Source organism: Scylla paramamosain, chromosome 21 (genome assembly GCF_035594125.1).
Source record: "Scylla paramamosain isolate STU-SP2022 chromosome 21, ASM3559412v1, whole genome shotgun sequence".
Classification (NCBI taxonomy): Eukaryota; Metazoa; Arthropoda; class Malacostraca; order Decapoda; family Portunidae; genus Scylla; species Scylla paramamosain.
In genome coordinates this window covers 20,503,067-20,521,726 of record NC_087171.1, presented here as the reverse complement: position 1 = coordinate 20,521,726, position 18,660 = coordinate 20,503,067, and the positions used below count along the sequence as shown (strand labels likewise).

Here is an 18,660-nt window from a genome sequence, read left to right as displayed (position 1 = left end):
TATATATATATATATATATATATATATATATATATATATATATATATATATATATATATATATATATATATATATATATATATATATATATATATATATATATATATATATATATATATATATATATATATATATATATATGTATGTATATATATATAGTGTGTGTGTGTGTGTGTGTGTGTGTGTGTGCACGCGCGCGCGTGCGTGAGTGTGCGTACCTGCGTATTGTGTGTGTGTGTGTGTGTGTGTGTGTGTGTGTGTGTGTGTGTGTGTGTGTGTGTGTGTGTGTGTGTAAGTAATCGAAATTGAGAAACAGTTTTTTAAGTCTTGAGAATTTCCGATTATTAGCGCAACAGTAGGCTAATTGCATGACTAAGTCCACCCCTTGGACACATTAGTATTTACAGGTGTGTGTGTGTGTGTGTGTATATATATATATATATATATATATATATATATATATATATATATATATATATATATATATATATATATATATATATATATATATATATATATATATATATACAACACGCGTTGTGTTTCGTAAATTGATAGTGTAGAAGTATGTTCTGTAAACGGTTAGTATGAAGATAGTGTTACATGAACTAGTTTACCGATGGGCATCATATAATGAAGTAGTGGCGGCATCAAGCATCGTGATGTCATGTGTGCAGACAGTCTGCCTCTTGTCGCGGCAAGAGGCGGTGTGATGGGCCAGAAGTGTCACACTCCTGGCCCCCATGGGTGGTGTCCATCACCCAACACTCGCCTGACATTCACGAAACGGTTGAGGCCCCGCTCGAGTTTCCGATACCCTTTTGATGCGAAGTCACTGAAGAAGACGACTCATGAAATTCAAATCTTTAAAAGTTTATTTATGAATGCATGTTAGAAGTGGCGCCACATATGAATACTGAGTGACTCATTGCTACTGTAGATACACGCTCAGGCACTGACAAAGACAAGTGCTCATCCTAACTGACAGGTTCGTCAATACTAAAGGCAAGGATGCTGTAGTGGCCAGTCACGCGGCCACACCTGTCAGTCTGATGCTCTCCCGCCGCCTGGTGGTGAGGTGCACATTGACACGGGATGCCTCCTTTATTATTACTGTTGCTATCTCATTACATCAGCAACTGCTCCACATCATAGATGTGATCATATATATATATATATATATATATATATATATATATATATATATATATATATATATATATATATATATATATATATATATATATATATATATATATATATATATATATATATATATATATATATAAACGATAGTTTTATTTTTTATCCTATGCAGTATGGTAAAATCAATCACTTTATCGTGTTTTCTCCTTAATTTTATTGTGATTGTATTTTTTTTCTTTCTTTTTTCCAATAAAAAAATCACGACTGTCGATGCGACGGGGTATCACCACGGTGGTGTGTGCAGACGGTGATGGAAATGCATGTTGTTCTGGGATGTAGATTAACTATGTGCAAGTTCCGATGAAAATATATATGGAAATGCGGGAGTGCCACAGTGCCGAACGACGCAGGCCACGTGTACAACCACCACCACCACCACCACCACCACGTGTATGGACCAGGCGTGAAGCCACCAGGCCCATCCCGGCAGACCCCCACTGTCCCCTTCTCCTCCCTGTGGTGTGCGGCTCGTGCTGGCACCACCATATGTGTGTCCAGGTGTCCCGGTGCCTGCCTGTGCCCCTCCCACCCCCTGTTGGTCCTCAGACCACGAAGGCTCTCGATTAAATGATTCAGAGTTTTCTACATATGTTTGCCAAAAGAAACTAAACGGTCTTGAGGGCAGAAGTGATGACTCCCCACACCACTTGTCCACTCCAACGCACGTTTCCTCACCCTTGTGACCTCGTCTTGTGTACAGTGTAAAGTCTGGAGTGAGTCCCCTCATTTGAACACAGTGTGAGTGGTTGGCGGTTTGTGGCTGCTGCTTACTGCCGAGGGTGTTGTTCGCTTTCCCACTTTTATCATCTGTGTCTATAATCTAAATGCAGAGAAGTGGGAAGGAACCAAAAGGGGTATGTCAACAGGATACCGCGCTTACCTCTGTCAATGCCTGAATTTCTTCTTTGCTCCGCGCCGAGTGCCTTAAAATCATCCTATTTACTTAAGTTTCCATTGCGATTTCAACGAGTGTACTTTGATATGTTGTCAACACGAAGCCGTGCTGTCAAGTGCTGGCACCGCTACAAACACTCACACAAGCTAAAAACAACAAGCGGGGGTTTCTTTTCCCTTAAGGCTAAATATTACAACTGGAACATGCGTACGTAGTAGTTCCAAAAATAATATGTTTTAAGGATTATCCAATGTCCTTGCAGATAAAGAGTCTCTGCCGTACTTATTGATAACAGACGAACTATACGATGTGAACTGGAGCGCACTGGGTTCACATCGTTAAAGGCACAGCGTACTGAGACACACGAACATGAGTGCGTCCTTTCTTGTGTCTCTGTGTGATGTCCAAGACCCTCTGAGTCAGGGACTCGACCCCCATCGGCTGATTTACCAAGCGTCTTTTGTAGATTCGATCCGTATATTGTCACTGCATTATATAGGGACATGAAGAGCATGTTGTGTAGTTTGTGAATGTAAGCCCCAGATCAGACAGTCATTTATTTGATATAGACAGTGGAGGTAATTGATCGAGGCGTGTATGTTTGCTTACCAAAACGATTATGCGAAAGTAAGAAATTAAGAAATGGTTTGTTAATTCCTCACTTGAAACGCAACTTTACAGATTCTATTACATGGTCCACTGAAAAGGTAAAAGCTGTTTTAGATTACATCTTGAAGACTGCAATAGTCAGCGTGAGTAAGGCTCGGTACCAATCAATCCTTGTTAGTGTCGATGACCAGACTGGCGTGCAGTACTGCTGTGTGTATCGTTTGGTGAAATCCTTCTCTTTGATGTGATGTTTGATGTGAGCAGGTGTCAACACATGTATTGTAAGGTTGTCAAATGCTGATAAGTCTGAATTTCCCTTGCTGGTGGAAGGCAGGAGAGCCAGAAGGCAAGAGGAAGTGCTCGTGGCACACACCACGTTACCTTCACTGATTAACTCTATAATTTATGTTAAAATATTAAACGTAAGTAATGTTTAAGGCTTGGAAATTGTCCCCAAAGTGTTTTATTCAGATGTGTGTGTATTATATTCACTTATATGCTGTTTTTCTCTGTACACAAGACTTGTGTAAGGGACACAGGTGTTACTCTGGTTGGTGGTCGTGGGTAATGCATCTGCATGTGTACATATTACCTCATTCCTCCTCCTCTGACCTCTTCCTTTTCCTTGCTTCAGTCGTCGCCCACTTACTCTGGGCAGCGACGCGTCCACGTGCATAATAATAATGATAAAAGATAATCATAGGTAGTGTTAGGAGCGACCAGTCCCGGCCGCGCCAGGCCTCGCGTCTCGTGTAGGCTCAGTGCGGCCTGACGGGAGGCTCCCAGGGGCCCAGCAAGGTCGATGTTGCCACGCCGCGCGCCGCTAGGCACAGGACAGGGCACAGCCAGATGACCGTGGCCTTCTGCTTCCTCTCACTCAGCGTTCAGGTTTACCTGCTCGCTTTGATAGTCTCGGTGATAATGATGAGCCTCCGCCGACTGGCCACACCGTCAGAATCCGACACCCACACTCCTCTCAGCCTTCTTGTGGCTGAGGAAACTTGAAGCCTCGAGCATTTGACAGTAATTCTGATTAATGGATTATTTTACCATAATGTTCAGTATGAGGAAATCTAAATTTTACAAGCTCTTTTCTATTCGTTTCAAATGCGTTTATCGACTGTTTCGGAGAAAAATATAAAATAAGAGTAACATTGTACTCTGAACTTGATGTGATACTTATTGAACGTGAAGGACAACAGGAACGATCACTTTGTTGTCTTATAGAATTAATACCTGCTGCCCAGGTCCTGATCCTCACACAACCCACGTGATCGCATTCACTCTGACCGGTGTCTTTTTCGACAGTGTGCATTCTAAGTGCAGCTGGACACACCTACTGGGTCACACGTAAAGAATGTGATCCTCGGACAGGACAACAATGCCGGCTCCATTGTTGTGATCTTGCACCTCATCAGAAAGTCTGGAACTGTTATTATGGTTCACGGTTCAAAATGTTCTTAGTCACGTTGAGCAGACACCCTGCATTGCCCACCCGTGGACAGCCCCGAAGCGCGATGAGGCCACTCAGGCCCCGTGACACAGTCCGCGTCATGCTCGCCAAACCTGCGCGACACACTGCTTGCCATTGAGATTGTTCCATAAATTACATAAGAATTTCAGATATGGCCATAGAGTTCCCTTCATTATGCTGGTGGGGAGAAGGATGCCAAGTGGAGAGAACTGTGGAATTGAACCGCAGGTATTTTCTAGTATCACTGAGTCCGTCACGCAGACATTGCCTCTGCACTGTTCGTGCGAGGCAAGAGTTCTCGAGCCAGTCACGTTTCCTTAATAAAGCCTGAGTTGATTAAGTGCCAGCCTGGATTTGTGTCCGGTAACCACGCCTGTCCTGTATCGGTCCGTGCCACTCGTCTGTAGCGCCGCCGCTCCCGCACACTCGCCTCCGACCGTCAGATCTCTCCGCGCCAGTTGAGCTGTGATAAGCACCAAAAAATTTTGAAAAAAAAATGTGGATTTGACGCACACAGTGCGCGCGTAAACACACACACACACACACACACACACACACACACACACACACACACCACCACCACCACCACCACCACCACCACCGTAACCACCACGCAGCATAGCATAAAACACACACACACACACACACACACACACACACACACACACACACACACACACCACCACCACCACCACCATCACCACCACCACCACCACCGCCACTCCCACCATCAGACCACACAACAAAGTTTAACACATACACACACACACACACACACACACACACACACACACACGCATACAAATATATATATATATATATATATATATATATATATATATATATATATATATATATATATATATATATATATATATATATATATATATATATATATATATATATATATATATGACCTAGCAAGATAGCAAAACACACACACACACACACACACACACACACACACACACACACACACACACACACACACACACACACACACACACACACACACACACAGACACAGACGCACACACACCCTGGGTTGTCGTGGACCGTGGACTGGTATAGTTGCTGTAGCATCTGGCTGTGCCCCAACATCGTGCTCCTCTTAAGTTCACTTAGAAATGAATGTTGTTGGTGTCGTTGCTTTAGCTTAGACGCTGCGCTAGACTAAGTCGGTCGTCCTGGTGGGTTGTCCCCGACGGAGGAAGGAGCTGCTACCCTCAGATCTCGCCCTCAGCCGGCACTGCAGTGGCTGTGGAGGATGGTGTGGGCGGGCAGGGAAGAGTGGATCTAAGAAGTGAATTTGGACCAACTTCAGGCTCTTAACGATCCTCTCATTGCGTGGACTCAGTTAAACGCGAGATGATGATAAACGGTCACTGTCTGTCTTCCTCACGAGCAGTCACGGCGCCAAGAGCCTCTTGTAACCCCATGCGGCGAGTGTGTCTCCGGTGACCGAGTTAGGGTGAGCGTTGCAGGGTGAGCGTTGCCTCCCGCCGGTTGTCACCCTTCAGCCACAGCCGAGGGGTGGTGGCGGCTGGCCCGCTCACCGCTTCACCTGCACTCCACTGTCATTCCTCGTGGTAGCGCCGACAGTTTCTAGAGGCTTAGAATGAACGGCTACTAGAAAGATATAGAGAAGTCATAGAGTGGCATCAATTAGATTACCGAAGAAAAGATTAGAAGTGATCATCTTTGTACCTACACAGTTATTTTTGCCTTACTTTACGTTTTCAAAGTCTTAGGCATAGATAGATTTAGTGTTGAAAACTAGTCACTAATGACAAGAAAAACAACGATCTGTAAATACAACTCTAGATGAGAAAGTTTACTCTAGCTGCTGGGCCTGTTACTACCAACTACTAGATAGTCGAGGCGGTGTTGTTGAGACGCGGTGCTAGAGTCACTAACAGCCTCTTGAGCCCCCTTGTTGATACTCATTTCCTTGTTATTTCATCTTTTTGCACGTTAAATTCCAAGTTATGCACCTTTCCATAATATTTTTTGACTTTTTTCCATTTCGCACAGTCATACGTTCATTATATGCACCCGATTTTAACTTTTCTTATACAGAGTTTATATACATCTTTCTGGTACATTTTGTGTATCAATTTTTGTCCCTATATATTATTATCACTCACTTATTTTGTTATTATTTTACTCTTTGTTTTATTTTTATCATTATTTATTATTATTATTATTATTATTATTATTATTATTATTATTATTATTATTATTATTATTATTATTATTATTATTATTTTTATTATTATTATTATTATTATTATTATTATTATACTGTCCATCTGCATTTTGGTGCTGGTTATCATTATATTGGCCCGTGCATTTTATCTGTTCTTTTTCTATCTATTTTGCTCGGTGTTATAAATTGCTCTGAAGTACGGGTTATTAACTCCTTGTTTTTGAAGTGTAATCTGCATAACAATTATAATTATGTTCGATTATATACAACTTAAATCCATTAACCTACTTTGGAATTTAACTTAAAAACAATTCAGAATTCAAGATATTTGCATTAGATGAAAAGCGAGGAAAACCTCTGAGGCAAAAGATAGATTTTAGCTGAGAGTTAACATTGTGAGGAGTGGGTGGGTCCCTCGCCGCCGGTCGAGTGTCGCCGCGGGCGGCGGTGCCGGCCCGGCCGTCCGCCCGCCTCATCCTGGTACTGGAAGAGGGCAACTCTTCTGCGCCTCCTGCACTGCCCACGGTCGTCTTCACGACGCTGTAGTCAGGGCAGGAGATGCGTCCCGGATGAGAGCAGGAGTGGGTCACGGCGGTGTCAGCAGGGTCGCCCTCAGCACCAGCGGCAGCGTCGGGGGACCGCCACCAAGCGGCGAGCCTCATAAGCTGGCACGCTTGGCTCTCCCTGTCGTGCGGGCGCTGTAGTCGGTGCTTGTGTGGCGTTGCAGTTCTTCCTCCGTCTCAACTACCTGGATATGCATCGCACCTACGGCTGTGCCGCCAACCCCCAGCGTACGCGGCCGCTCTGCGACTTTTGTGGCCGAAAGTTCTGTCAGCCTCAGAAACTGAAGGTGCACATCAAGCGAATGCACAGTGGTGAGTGTCGGGATGGTGGAGGTGAGGGAGGGGACAGGCGTCGCATCCTAGTCTGTGCGGCAAGTCACACTCGCCGGTGGGGTCAAGAAGCAGCTGCAGGTAGGGTCGGGATGCCGCCAGTGACCTAGTAACAGGGGTCAAGAGGACGACCTACGGTAAGGGCAGAAACCAGGGCGGGCGCGGCGGCTGGCCTCTCACCTACTACCACACACTTGATGCACACACACACACACACACACACACACACACACACACACACACACACACTTGCTAATCCTACTCGCAGATATTCATCATCATATTCAGCCTCCGTTAGTCCCGGCTCTTCTGACCTGAACTGACCCATGAAGTGTGAAAGCTTCCTTCATGTTCTGCACTGAGCCTTCGTTTTCCCTGGCTGCCTTTCACTGCCTCACACTCTCCGTCTCACCTCTCACTCCCTACAATTCCCCAGCTGCCACACTTGGACGCTCTGCTTCTCCTGCTCAGTTCTGTTTCAAGGCCAAGTCTTAACCAGCGCTACTCGCCGGGACGACACAAGGACAAGGCAAGGGGTCTCTCAGCTGCTCACTTCTCTTCCATCAATTCTCTTTTTTTATTACGTGCTGTCAAAATTTCGTCCCCATTCAAAAGTACCAGTTTCCAATCCTTTCGAAATTGTGTGATTGATGGTGTGAGTCTTGCCGAACACACATCTTCTAGGGATAGATGGATGGATAGGGATAGGGGTGGGTGGATGGATGGATGAATGAAAAGACAGATTGACAGATGGACGGAGAAATTTAGTTATTGTTTGTATGCATTCCGTTAGTGGATGGATTACTTTTTTTTTTTCAATCACCTGTTAAGTCTTATCTCCAACCTCTTTTCTTTTCAGCCTCAACCCTACTTTCTCGTAACTCTTAACCTTCATCTTTTTAACTTCAACCTCTTTCTTCCTGCAGTCTGTATCTTCCTAACACCAATCCCCATTCTGTTATCTTCAACTTATCAACTTCTGTCCCCATTTTTCTTATCTCCAACTTTTCCCTAAGTCCACCTTTCTTCGTTCCTGCCCTCTTCCTCTTAATTCCTATCTCCCTCTTACCCCTGAAGCTAAAACTGGGAAATCTAAATTATAGAACATGATTCACCATCTATAATCAATAGGACTCCTCAGAAACATAAGCTTTGGATTACTACTTTCAGAGATGCATTTAATTTTTCTTCTTTTTTTTACAAAGACTCCCGCACGACACATTCTCTGATGCAAATATTCGCTGTTCCTTCCTTGAGCAAACGACACGACGGCCTTGACAATATCTGGACCTGTGTACCTTCTTCAAGACAAAAACATGACGTCACGCCGTGATAGAGACGACACAGTTCCTACTTACTGTACCTCTCTCCTACTTCGGTGGTTAAACTACCTTGGATCTTCCCGCTCTGCTGTTGTTCACACGCCTTCTGACCACAGACAGTTGAAAGTATTCTTAATCCCTACACCACAAAACATACAAGATTCTTGAAGCCTGCACTCCAAGAATAAGGGAGACACCAGCGCCATCTCTGCAGAAGACGAGTGTGTGGAAAGTATGGTGGGGGCCCCTCTCCGCCCTCCCTGGCTCTGCTCAAAAAAAAGCTTAGTCTAGCGAGCGTCTGCGCCGGGAGTGCGGCAGGCCGGGCACCTCTCTTCCACCCTGCCTCACAAGGGTGTCACCATGATTGCGTGCTGTGTCGGTCCTCCGGGAGCTGCCGCCCTCCCTCGCCAGACACTCCCTCTCTCATTCTCAAGTTGGTCTTTCCTTTTCTCTTTTCTCTCTCGTGCGTCTGCGTGCGTGACTGGATCTGGCGACTTATGGTTTGTCTCGTGTGTTTGCCCGCGTGTCTGTGTGTGTGTGTGTGTGTGTGTGTGTGTGTGTGTGTGTGCGTCTCTTCGTGCGCCCGTGTGTATGCGTGTGCGTGTGTTTGCGGCGAACAGTTCTTCTTGCGGCTACACTCGCTGGATATGCACGTGACCTACTCCTGTGGCCGCAATCCCGCCCGCGTCTTCCCGCTGTGTGACTACTGCGGCAAGAAGTTCTGTCAGCCGCAGCACCTCCGCTCCCACCAGAAGCGCATGCACGCAGGTAAGTCACCAGTATAAACACACTAACAAGCACCAAACAAAACTTTCAAGTGCCGGAGCTCACTTTCAATCTTTGCGCTCATGTTGCACGAAAATTAAACATTTTTTCTTCAAATTTTCCCTTTTTTTGTATATTCATGTCACATCCTCAATAACGAACTGGATTAAAAATTCTAATTCTCATATATATATATATATATATATATATATATATATATATATATATATATATATATATATATATATATATATATATATATATATATATATATATATATATATATATATATATATATATATATATATATATATATATATATATATATATATATATATATATATATATATATGTGTGTGTAATTTTTTTATTAAATATGTTTTATATCATTGGGATTTAATTACTTACAGATGCATGTTCACTGTTGAGGTATATTTATTTCAGTGTTTTTTATAAATTTTAGAGGCTAATTACTCCCTTCAGTTTGTGGAAATAAATATTTATTTTGAACATATTTTAATTCCTCAGATTTGTGTTATGCCTCATTCCATGTGAGGAGGGCAGCACCGAGGGGCTATGTGATGCTCTGGGTGGTGATGACCCTTATTGTGGTAGTTTTCAGGACAAGGTCACCACCACTGCTGGGAGCCCCACGCAGGCAGAGTGGTGGTGGTGGTGGTGGTGGTGGTGGTGTGATGACAGTTGTGGTGATGTGAGAACGGTTGTGGTGATGGTGGTGTAATGAATGTTGTGGTGGGGACTGATGGTGATGGTGATATTGATATATAAACAGGAAGGGTATGAGGAGAAGTGTGTAAGCGGAGGTGTTCGTGGTGTTGGTGTTGGTGATGGTGATGGTGATGGTGATGGTGATGGTGATATAGAAGGCGATGTTGATGATGGTCCAGTGAATGACAGCAGTAGTAACGGTGATGAGGGGATGGTGGCGGTGGTGATAGTTGTGGTGGTTGGGGAAGCAGTGATGGCAGCCGGAGAAATGGTGGGGGTGCTAGTGGTGGTGGTGGTGGTGGCTTTGAGTAAATGAGAAGCAGAAATTGAATGAGTGGTGTGAGAGATGAAAGAATTAATTATTTTCTTCATCAGATTATAACAGGAATATTTGATTTTTACTTTATTATTTTTAGCATTATTATTATTATTATCATCACTATTATTATCATTATCATTTTTAGTACAATGATTTCTTATGAATATTACGTCCATTTAGTTCAAGGTAGTAAGTATACGTAATAATAAGTATTAATTCAAAAATATTAACCTATGATACACATATAACATGTTTCTTTCTTTCAGGGATGGTAAAAGTATGTAACATGTTGAATTATTCCCTCTATGACCTTCCAGCCATTCTTTTTACTGTGATGAGGATTAACTAATGTAGATGAATAGCATACAAGTGCCTAACCAGTTCATCATATGCTTTATTTTCTTCCCCTGAGTGCAAGTGATTCAAATAGAGAACACGTTAACAATCACATATTCATACACATAACCATCATGTTTAAATAACTGCTACACATTCCCACACTTTGAATTCGCTACACAGGACACTGGTCGTCGAAAGAGACTTTACACGAACACTTTCCTGCAGGCGCTTGTTTACCACACCACGCACCACCTGTAGGATGTAGAGTGTATGTGTGCCTACCTCTGGCAGTGTGCGTACCTGTCTTGCTCACGCACTCACCTGGATGCAGACACACACTAAGGACTGCACGAAGGGAAAGGGCCCACACACACACACACACACACACACACACACACACAGCACCTCTATAATCACACACTACTTACAAACTACTGGAAAGAACTTGATTAAACACCTCAAAAACACTGATGTAGAAGTATCCATGCACATTTATCACCTCTTTCTTTCATTCCCTAAACTCAGAGTAAAGATGAGAGTAAAGTCATTCCTTCCTTCCTTCCTTCCTTACCTTAAGAGTACTGTGGTGGCTTTCCTCATTCCATCCTTCATCACCTTCTCCTTCTGTCTTTCTCGTGATGTCCCTGATCCACTGACTCCTAACTCCGTGACGCGCCTCCTCCCAGACATGGCCGAGGTGCTGCGGGAGTTCCAGTGCAAGCTGTGTTTCAAGGTGCTGGGTTCGCGGGCGGCGCTGCAGAGGCACCTGAAGGAGGTACACCACAAAGTAAGTTTAATAGTGTTGGCTCGTCAGTTCTGTTGTTGATTGTCTCTGTCTTTGTCTCCCTCTCTCTCTCTCTCTCTTTCTCTCTCTCTCTGATTCGTATATCTAAGTAAGAGTAGGTGTAGTATTTCATCCACTAATAACAATCTCCCCACTCTACCTCCGTACCATGGTCGCAGCAGGATTTGAGCACTGGCGCGACGTGTGACCGCTGTGGCAAAATGTTCCAGAATAAGAGTAATCTCAAGATACACATGCTGACACACTCCGGAGTCAAGCCCTTCAAGTAAGTGTGTGTGTGTGTGTGTGTGTGTGTGTGTGTGTGTGTGTGTGTGTGTGTGTGTGTGTGTGTGTGTGTGTGTGTGTGTGTGTGTGTGTGTTTCAAGCAGTCTTTTCCTCCGTCAAACTTCTCAAGACGGTCAGAGAACTTTTTCTTCTGTTGATGTTCCCAGACTGCACTTACAGATCTCTCACGTCTGACAGGTGTACCGAGACGAGCTGCAACGCCGCCTTCACCACCAAGCAGTGTCTCCAGTTCCACTACAAGAAGGTGCACGGCTACACGGGGGAGAGCATGCCCACCATCGAACGCTGCATCCCCTACACCTTCGACTCCTACTCTGGCGGGCTTGTCAACGACCCTGGCAGAGGGAAGGTGCCCAATGCGCAGCACGCCAGCCCGAGCAATGTCAGCTCCGAAACGCCGTCTGAGAACACATCCAGTCAGCAGGCCGAGAACTCCCATGGGACTGAGCCACAGCCCGCCTCAGTTGGTCCCAGCGACACGCCACCTTCATCACGGGCAGATCTTCTCCTGGCAGCGGCGGCCAAACTGCCCCCAGCAGCAACCTTGCACGGTTATGTGACCAAGTACGCCACGGCTACCACGCGGCTGGTCAGTAAAGGGTCTCGCAAGTGGCTCGGAGATCCCCTGGAGATGCAAGACCGAGATTACGACCCCGATGAAAATGCACGTGATGTGTACGACTTTGACGATCGCCTGGAGGAAGAACTTGCTCAGAAGAGGAAGAAAGATGAAGAAGAGACAGCCGGGGAAGAAAAGTTGTACCGGCGGGAGTCTAACGCGTCGCTGCTGGTGGAGGCTGCTCTCAGCGTGGCCGAGCAGACCCTCAAGATGGACGGTCGGGTGGGTGGGGTGGGGAGCCACGACCGCCTCTTGGGCTACAGTGGCCGGTATTCGCCCCTCCCGCCCTCGGCTGTCGTAACTTCCATCGAGCAAATCCTACCGCCTGACGCAGCCCTCGCCACCCACATTAAGTACACCAGCGCGACGGAGGACGAGCGGGGCCACCTGGAATACACACTTGAGCGAGAGTATGATCCACGTGACCTGCCTGAGGTGATGGTAGTACATGAGACCATCGGGGCGCGTGACCTTCATGACTCACTGGGCCATGACCTGCACGACAACCTTCATGCCACCCTGGACCCTCTTCCACCTTCATCTGTCGGGGACGACCTGCACTCCCATCACCAGACTGACCACGCCCACAACCTTACTCTTGTAAAATCAGATGATCTTCCTCCTCCAACACCCGCCACCCCGGTGGATCCTGGAACGCCCATGGCTCCACCCACACCCCTCAGCTCGGGCGGGGGCCTGGAACCCACCCTGCAAGTATTAGACCAGCTACCGGTGTCGCAGGGACTCCCAGTGTCACTGCCCTCCTCCCTCAGTGTCGGCCTGGACATGAGCTACAAGCACTACCGCCACGCCGAGCTGACGCCCGTTGGCCAGGAGCACTGCCTCCCCAGCCATCTGGATGACTCGGAGACCTCCATGGGGCTGGACCCCATGTGTGAGGGAGGCCATCTTTCACCCAGAAATGACCATCTAACAGACCAGCTGTCACTACCCGAGCTGCAGCCACATGACTTCCGGGGCCTGCCCGCCCTGCGCTCTCCTGAGCCTCCCCGGTCACCTTACCTCTCGCCCAGCCCGACTCCTGATGCTCTTCGCTCCTACCTGGTGACGACGGACGGTCTTCGCTCCCCTGTGCCGCTTGACCAGTGCGTGGACATGACCCGCGCTAATCTCTTCCTCCGACCAGCTGACCTGGCCAGCCTGCAGCAGCGGTATCACGGGGAGGTCAGCCACCAGTCAGGTCGTGCCCAGCTGTACGAGCTGGAGAGGGTCCCCGCCCACTCGGTGGACCTGAGCATGACCGGCCGCACGCTCACCTTCACCAGTGACGCGCACAGGCCGGGCTCAGTGTGCACCACCGTGTATGTGTCGGATTCACACCCCGATGACCGCCACTCCCTTGACCTGACCCTTCCCCGGCATGACCCTGACGTCCACCGCATGGACTCGCCCATCCACAACCACCCAGCAGCCCGTGGAATGTCCCCTCACTCCCAACTGTCTCCCAATAACCAGCTGTCTCCTCACAGTCAGCTCTCCCCTCATAATCAGTTGTCCCCTCACACTCAGCTGTCCCCTCACACTCAGCTGTCCCCACACACCCAGCTGCCACCCTACTCCCAGCTGTCCCCTCATGGGCAAATGTCGCCCCTTGTCAATCTGGGGATGGACCGAGGAGGAGTTGGCAGCCCTCCACTCTCCCCCTCTGCTAACCCCCCCTTACCCCCAATCAGCCGCATCGTTGCGCCTGCTTCTCATTCTCCATTGCTCACCTCAAGACAGATGTCCCCCATTCCAAGGTCTGACTTGTCTCCCTCTTTCACCACCCACACCCACGGGGAACTTTTCGTGACGGGAAGTGCAGTTCCCCTCCAGCCTGGGACCCCAGCACCCCCCTCTACCCCAAATTCTCAGCTAAGTAAAGACAGATCATCTCCCTACTCCCAGTACCCGTCATCTCCCTACCCCCGCCACCACAACCACTCCTCCCCGCCTCCGTCATACCATTACCAGTACTACTGACCGAGGCTCCCTCCCTCGCCCTCCCAGATAGCGGTTGGCTCCCAGGACCTACTCTTCGCCCCAGATACTCCAGAGGGCGGTCTCCTTTCCCCCTCTGCTCACTGTTCCTAGTACTGTACCAACGACAAAGGCCTGCCCGGTGTGGCCGCACAGTACCAGGACTGTCATGGTCTTGACGCGTTGACAACGATGGGGAATACCTCACTGGAGGCCAGGCGTTCTTATGGCGATTTTTACTCAATTATTTTTAGGTACTGTCATTCACCGTGGGCATTTATAGTTTAAATACCCCGACTTCATAATTTATAAGCTCAATTCAACCCGCACTGATAACTCAAAGGTTTTCGATGATCGTGATATGAACTTCTGATAAAGATTTGTGCTTTTTTATATGATGTGGGTAAATACTCTCTTGTATTCGTGGTTCCTCTTCCTTCCCTCCTCTCAGCGACAAGGAGCGTCTTCCCCTGTTCTTTCCTGTCCCGTGTGACGGTCTTCCTCTAAGCGTGTGAGGCTGCCCGGCGGCGTGAGTTACGGTTGTCTTTTTACGGCTTTCGAATGAACTTTTTAAGAGTGTCGTGTTTGTAGGAGGGCCTTGTAGCTTCCTCGTGTGTTGTGCCAAGGGTCACTCCTTCCCCTAGTTTTCTCAAGGACCTTCTTGTCTTGGTTGTGACCCTCAACTTTCATGGTGTATACATGATCGCCTCTTCCAACTCAGGGAGTGCTGTTTACGGAGTTCTTTCCAGTGATCTGAGAGGCGTCATCCATAAGGGCCTGAGAGCAGTGGACTAACTGAAATGATGACACACTCCTCCTATGCACTCAACTATAACATATGCAAATGCAATATATATGCAATTTGTAACGAAGCCTGGCATTTGCATAGGCCATGTTCGTGCGCCTAAGCATCGCCGGACGTCAAGGGGAGTCACTCCGAGAGGCGGGCGGGCCGAGTGAGGGAGCCGCCTCCACACCTCGTGGAGGACTCACTCACCTCCTGAAATGGCACCCACTGCGTCACTCTTATTTTCTATTTCGTGCCAAGACCCGGCACGGGGAGGCCGAGCCTTCTGTGCTTCGCAGGACCCTGGGACCGCGACCAGACAGTGTTAGTGAACGGAGTGAGATATATATTTTGCTGTTACAATTTTTCAAATTCCTTTAGCTGTTTTTTCCTTTTCAACTGTGAGTCGTGTATATTGTCGAGACAAACAGTGGCGAGTGGTCTTATCGGGGTTTGTATCCCAGGGCAGCCTGTTGTTTCTTTATCATTATGTACAAAGGGAGAGTGGAAACTCGATGTGAACCTTATGTGCCAATGTTTCTAGATAACACTTGTTAGCTATACCGTGTCTGAACCATTCATGTTGACGATATTTGAAGGTGTTGCAATTGTTTTACGTGTGAAAATGGACTATTAAGTGTATCCTCTGAATTTGTGTACTTTACGGATTGGGACTGAATTCAAAGCAATAATGTAAGATCGCTCCCTCTCAGTGCACTGACAACAGGAACGCCCGCTGGCTCGGCCGGCCATTTGGTGCCTCGTCTTGCGACGCTCCCTCAGCCCGCGTTGACTCGTGCGGGCGGCGGCCGGACAGACAGACAGCCAAGTTTCCTATGCCGAGTTGGAACATTGTCTTAAGGTTGTTGTCCCAGTCTTTAATTATCTAGTCGAAGAAAAGCTAACGTACTGATGATTCTCTGGAGTAGCAAGAGACTGCTCAGGTCTATAAAAACTGGATGTAGATACTTCTCTGTGATAAGCGGTTTTCTTTATTCTTTCTTATATTTTGTCAACTGACTGTCTCATTCCTGTCCCCGCTCAGCACAACACTGTCACATGTTTGCATTGAAAGGTTTCAAAAAAGGCTCAGCAAATTGCTGCAAAAAAATTATACATTACAGAAGACGATTGCACACACACACACACACACACACACACACACACACACACACACACACACACACACACACGTATACTACAAAATCATCAAAATCATTGGCTGAGGAAGGTCGATAAGACGGGAGAAGAGTATACCAGTGGCGGCGTGTGGCGGCCTCCTCCCCTGTGATCCCTAATGTATCATGCCCCGTGAACGTTGTGATGAGTGTCCCGCATATGTGTTCCCCCAAGTCTCTCACACCTGAAAGAGTGGTGTCAACTTTATCACTGTATTGATAACCAATCGTGTTTGTGTGAAAGTGTTATTGGAAGTTAAATTATTTGTGGAAGTTTATTAATTAATTAGAAAATTGATTATTGTATATCGTTTTTGTCATTGTCAATTTTCAGGTGGGCATTTCAAGTGAAACATTTCCATTCCATTGGTTGATGGCCTTTAAAGTTTCGAAGCTACGCCACCAGGTGCTTAAATTACAAACGAGTCAGCCGAACGGCGAGGAGTCTTAATGGTGATTGCTAAGTTAACACCACTTGACTAAGGTTGTAGCTCCCCGTCATCTCTCCCATTCTTGGAAGCTACCTTCAGAAACCTTCATAGAACTCGTCATCTTGGAATCTTAACACCGATCACATGCAGACCCGAGGTAATTTTTTTAGGTTCAAACCATTGTTGACCAACCAAAATAATTTTTTGGAGAATTATGGTAATGAAGCAATAATGTACAACTCTACCTTCACTGTGTTGCCTACACTTGTTAGTTGGGATTCCATGTGACACAAATTCTGGTCATAGAAGGCTTTAATGAGGTCTGTCATGCATTAGTCGTTACTGTGCACTCTGGCGCCACAAATAGTACTACGTAGTACATTCTGAAGTGGCTTCCAACATCTTACCTTTCTGAAGTTTCGTTCAAAAGAGAATGGATGTCAGTTTCCGTGTTAGGCAGTGTAGAGGATCCTGTAGTTTGAAGTTGCGAGTGTTTAGGAGAGGTCAACTTTTCTCATTTAGGTGACAAGTGGTAGGTGTGGCCCATAATTTAAGTGGTACCAAAATTAGGGCTCTCCTGGTTTTCATTCAAAGTGCACGTCAGCATGTTTTATATATTTTTCCATTGATTTTTAATAGAGATAAAAAAAAAAGAAATTCCATTTGTAATTTAGATATCACTGTAGTTTCCTTTTGTGTACGTAGTGTGTTTTGTACCTGGCTGAGAGGTGGAGTGCAACAGTGCAGCGGTGTGGTAGACGCCATAGTTTTTTGAGTGATGTGATGGGGAGGCAAAAAAAATATATATATAAAAAATGATGAAAAAATAACAGGACACCATTTTTCCACAGCATAAAGTATCCCAGCTAAAAACCAGACATGCAGGACACCAGTGCTAAACAAATATTTGCAATAACTGCCCCTCAAAAAAAATAAAAATAAAAATAAAAAGGACAGCAGTTTTCGCTACATTGTGATTTGGTAAGCAAGTTTGTGTCTTGTGCAATGCGGCGAGAAGGATCACCCCCAGTGTGAAACATGACCCGGTGATTCTTCTCAGCAAATCTCCGCCGACGGCAACACAGCACACGTCGCCTAGGAACATCTGAATAAAAATTAGTAGAGTCAGTCATTAATTGTTTGCTAAAGAATTCATTGGCCAAATTTCTTACCGAATCATTCACTTTTTGCAGCAAGACGCATTTTTTATAACTGCACAAGACCAAAACCCGCGGACCATAGTTGCTGAAATAAGCCAAGTTGCTCACGTGACCCGCCAGCCTGCCTGGGAGACGGCGCCGGGGCGCGGCTCCTCGCCCGTGCCCAGTGGGAGTGGTATTGAGCTTTAGACCTTGATTCTTCCATGTTTTAGATTATGGAAATGTTGAAGTTTTTTGGATTTATGAATCTTTGTACCCTATGAATTTTTAAATGTTATTACATTACTTGGAGAATAAAAAAAAAAAACAGTATTATTTCGTGTCTGAAGTGTTCAGCATGACTACTGAATGTACCAATAAGATGTACTTATGTGTGACAACCTGTGCTTGACTCGTAACGAAGCTCAAATATTTGAATTTTAATGTTAATGATCTTTATACATTTTCCCTGCTATTAAGTGAACATTTTATTGTTTGTTTCTGTGATATAAGTTACATTAAATATCATTAATATAAAAGAGACTGGCGTGTTGGTTTCATTCACATATTTATGCCACTGATTTGTTTCTAATAAATATACGTTCATGGAAAGTGTTTTGGTAGTGATATATATATATATATATATATATATATATATATATATATATATATATAT

At 45.8% G+C, this 18,660-nt stretch overlaps 1 protein-coding gene across 4 annotated transcripts in view; it reads left to right on the top strand.

Annotated features, from left to right (window-relative positions):
• The window catches only part of LOC135111210 (histone-lysine N-methyltransferase PRDM16-like), a 79,189-nt gene extending 60,659 nt beyond the window's left edge, over positions 1 to 18,530 (top strand). The window contains exons 6-9 of one of the 4 annotated variants that reach the window (XM_064024324.1): positions 9,229 to 9,376; positions 11,447 to 11,547; positions 11,727 to 11,830; positions 12,028 to 18,530. In XM_064024324.1, the coding sequence (XP_063880394.1) occupies positions 9,229 to 9,376; positions 11,447 to 11,547; positions 11,727 to 11,830; positions 12,028 to 14,452 (2,778 nt within the window). In that variant the 3' untranslated portion in view covers positions 14,453 to 18,530. Of the gene's footprint in view, positions 1 to 6,414; positions 7,269 to 9,228; positions 9,377 to 9,784; positions 11,548 to 11,723; positions 11,831 to 12,027 lie in introns of those variants that run through there. The other 3 variants (XM_064024323.1, XM_064024326.1, XM_064024325.1) reach the window with 3 other exon arrangements.
• The last annotated feature ends 130 nt before the right edge of the window (positions 18,531 to 18,660 follow it).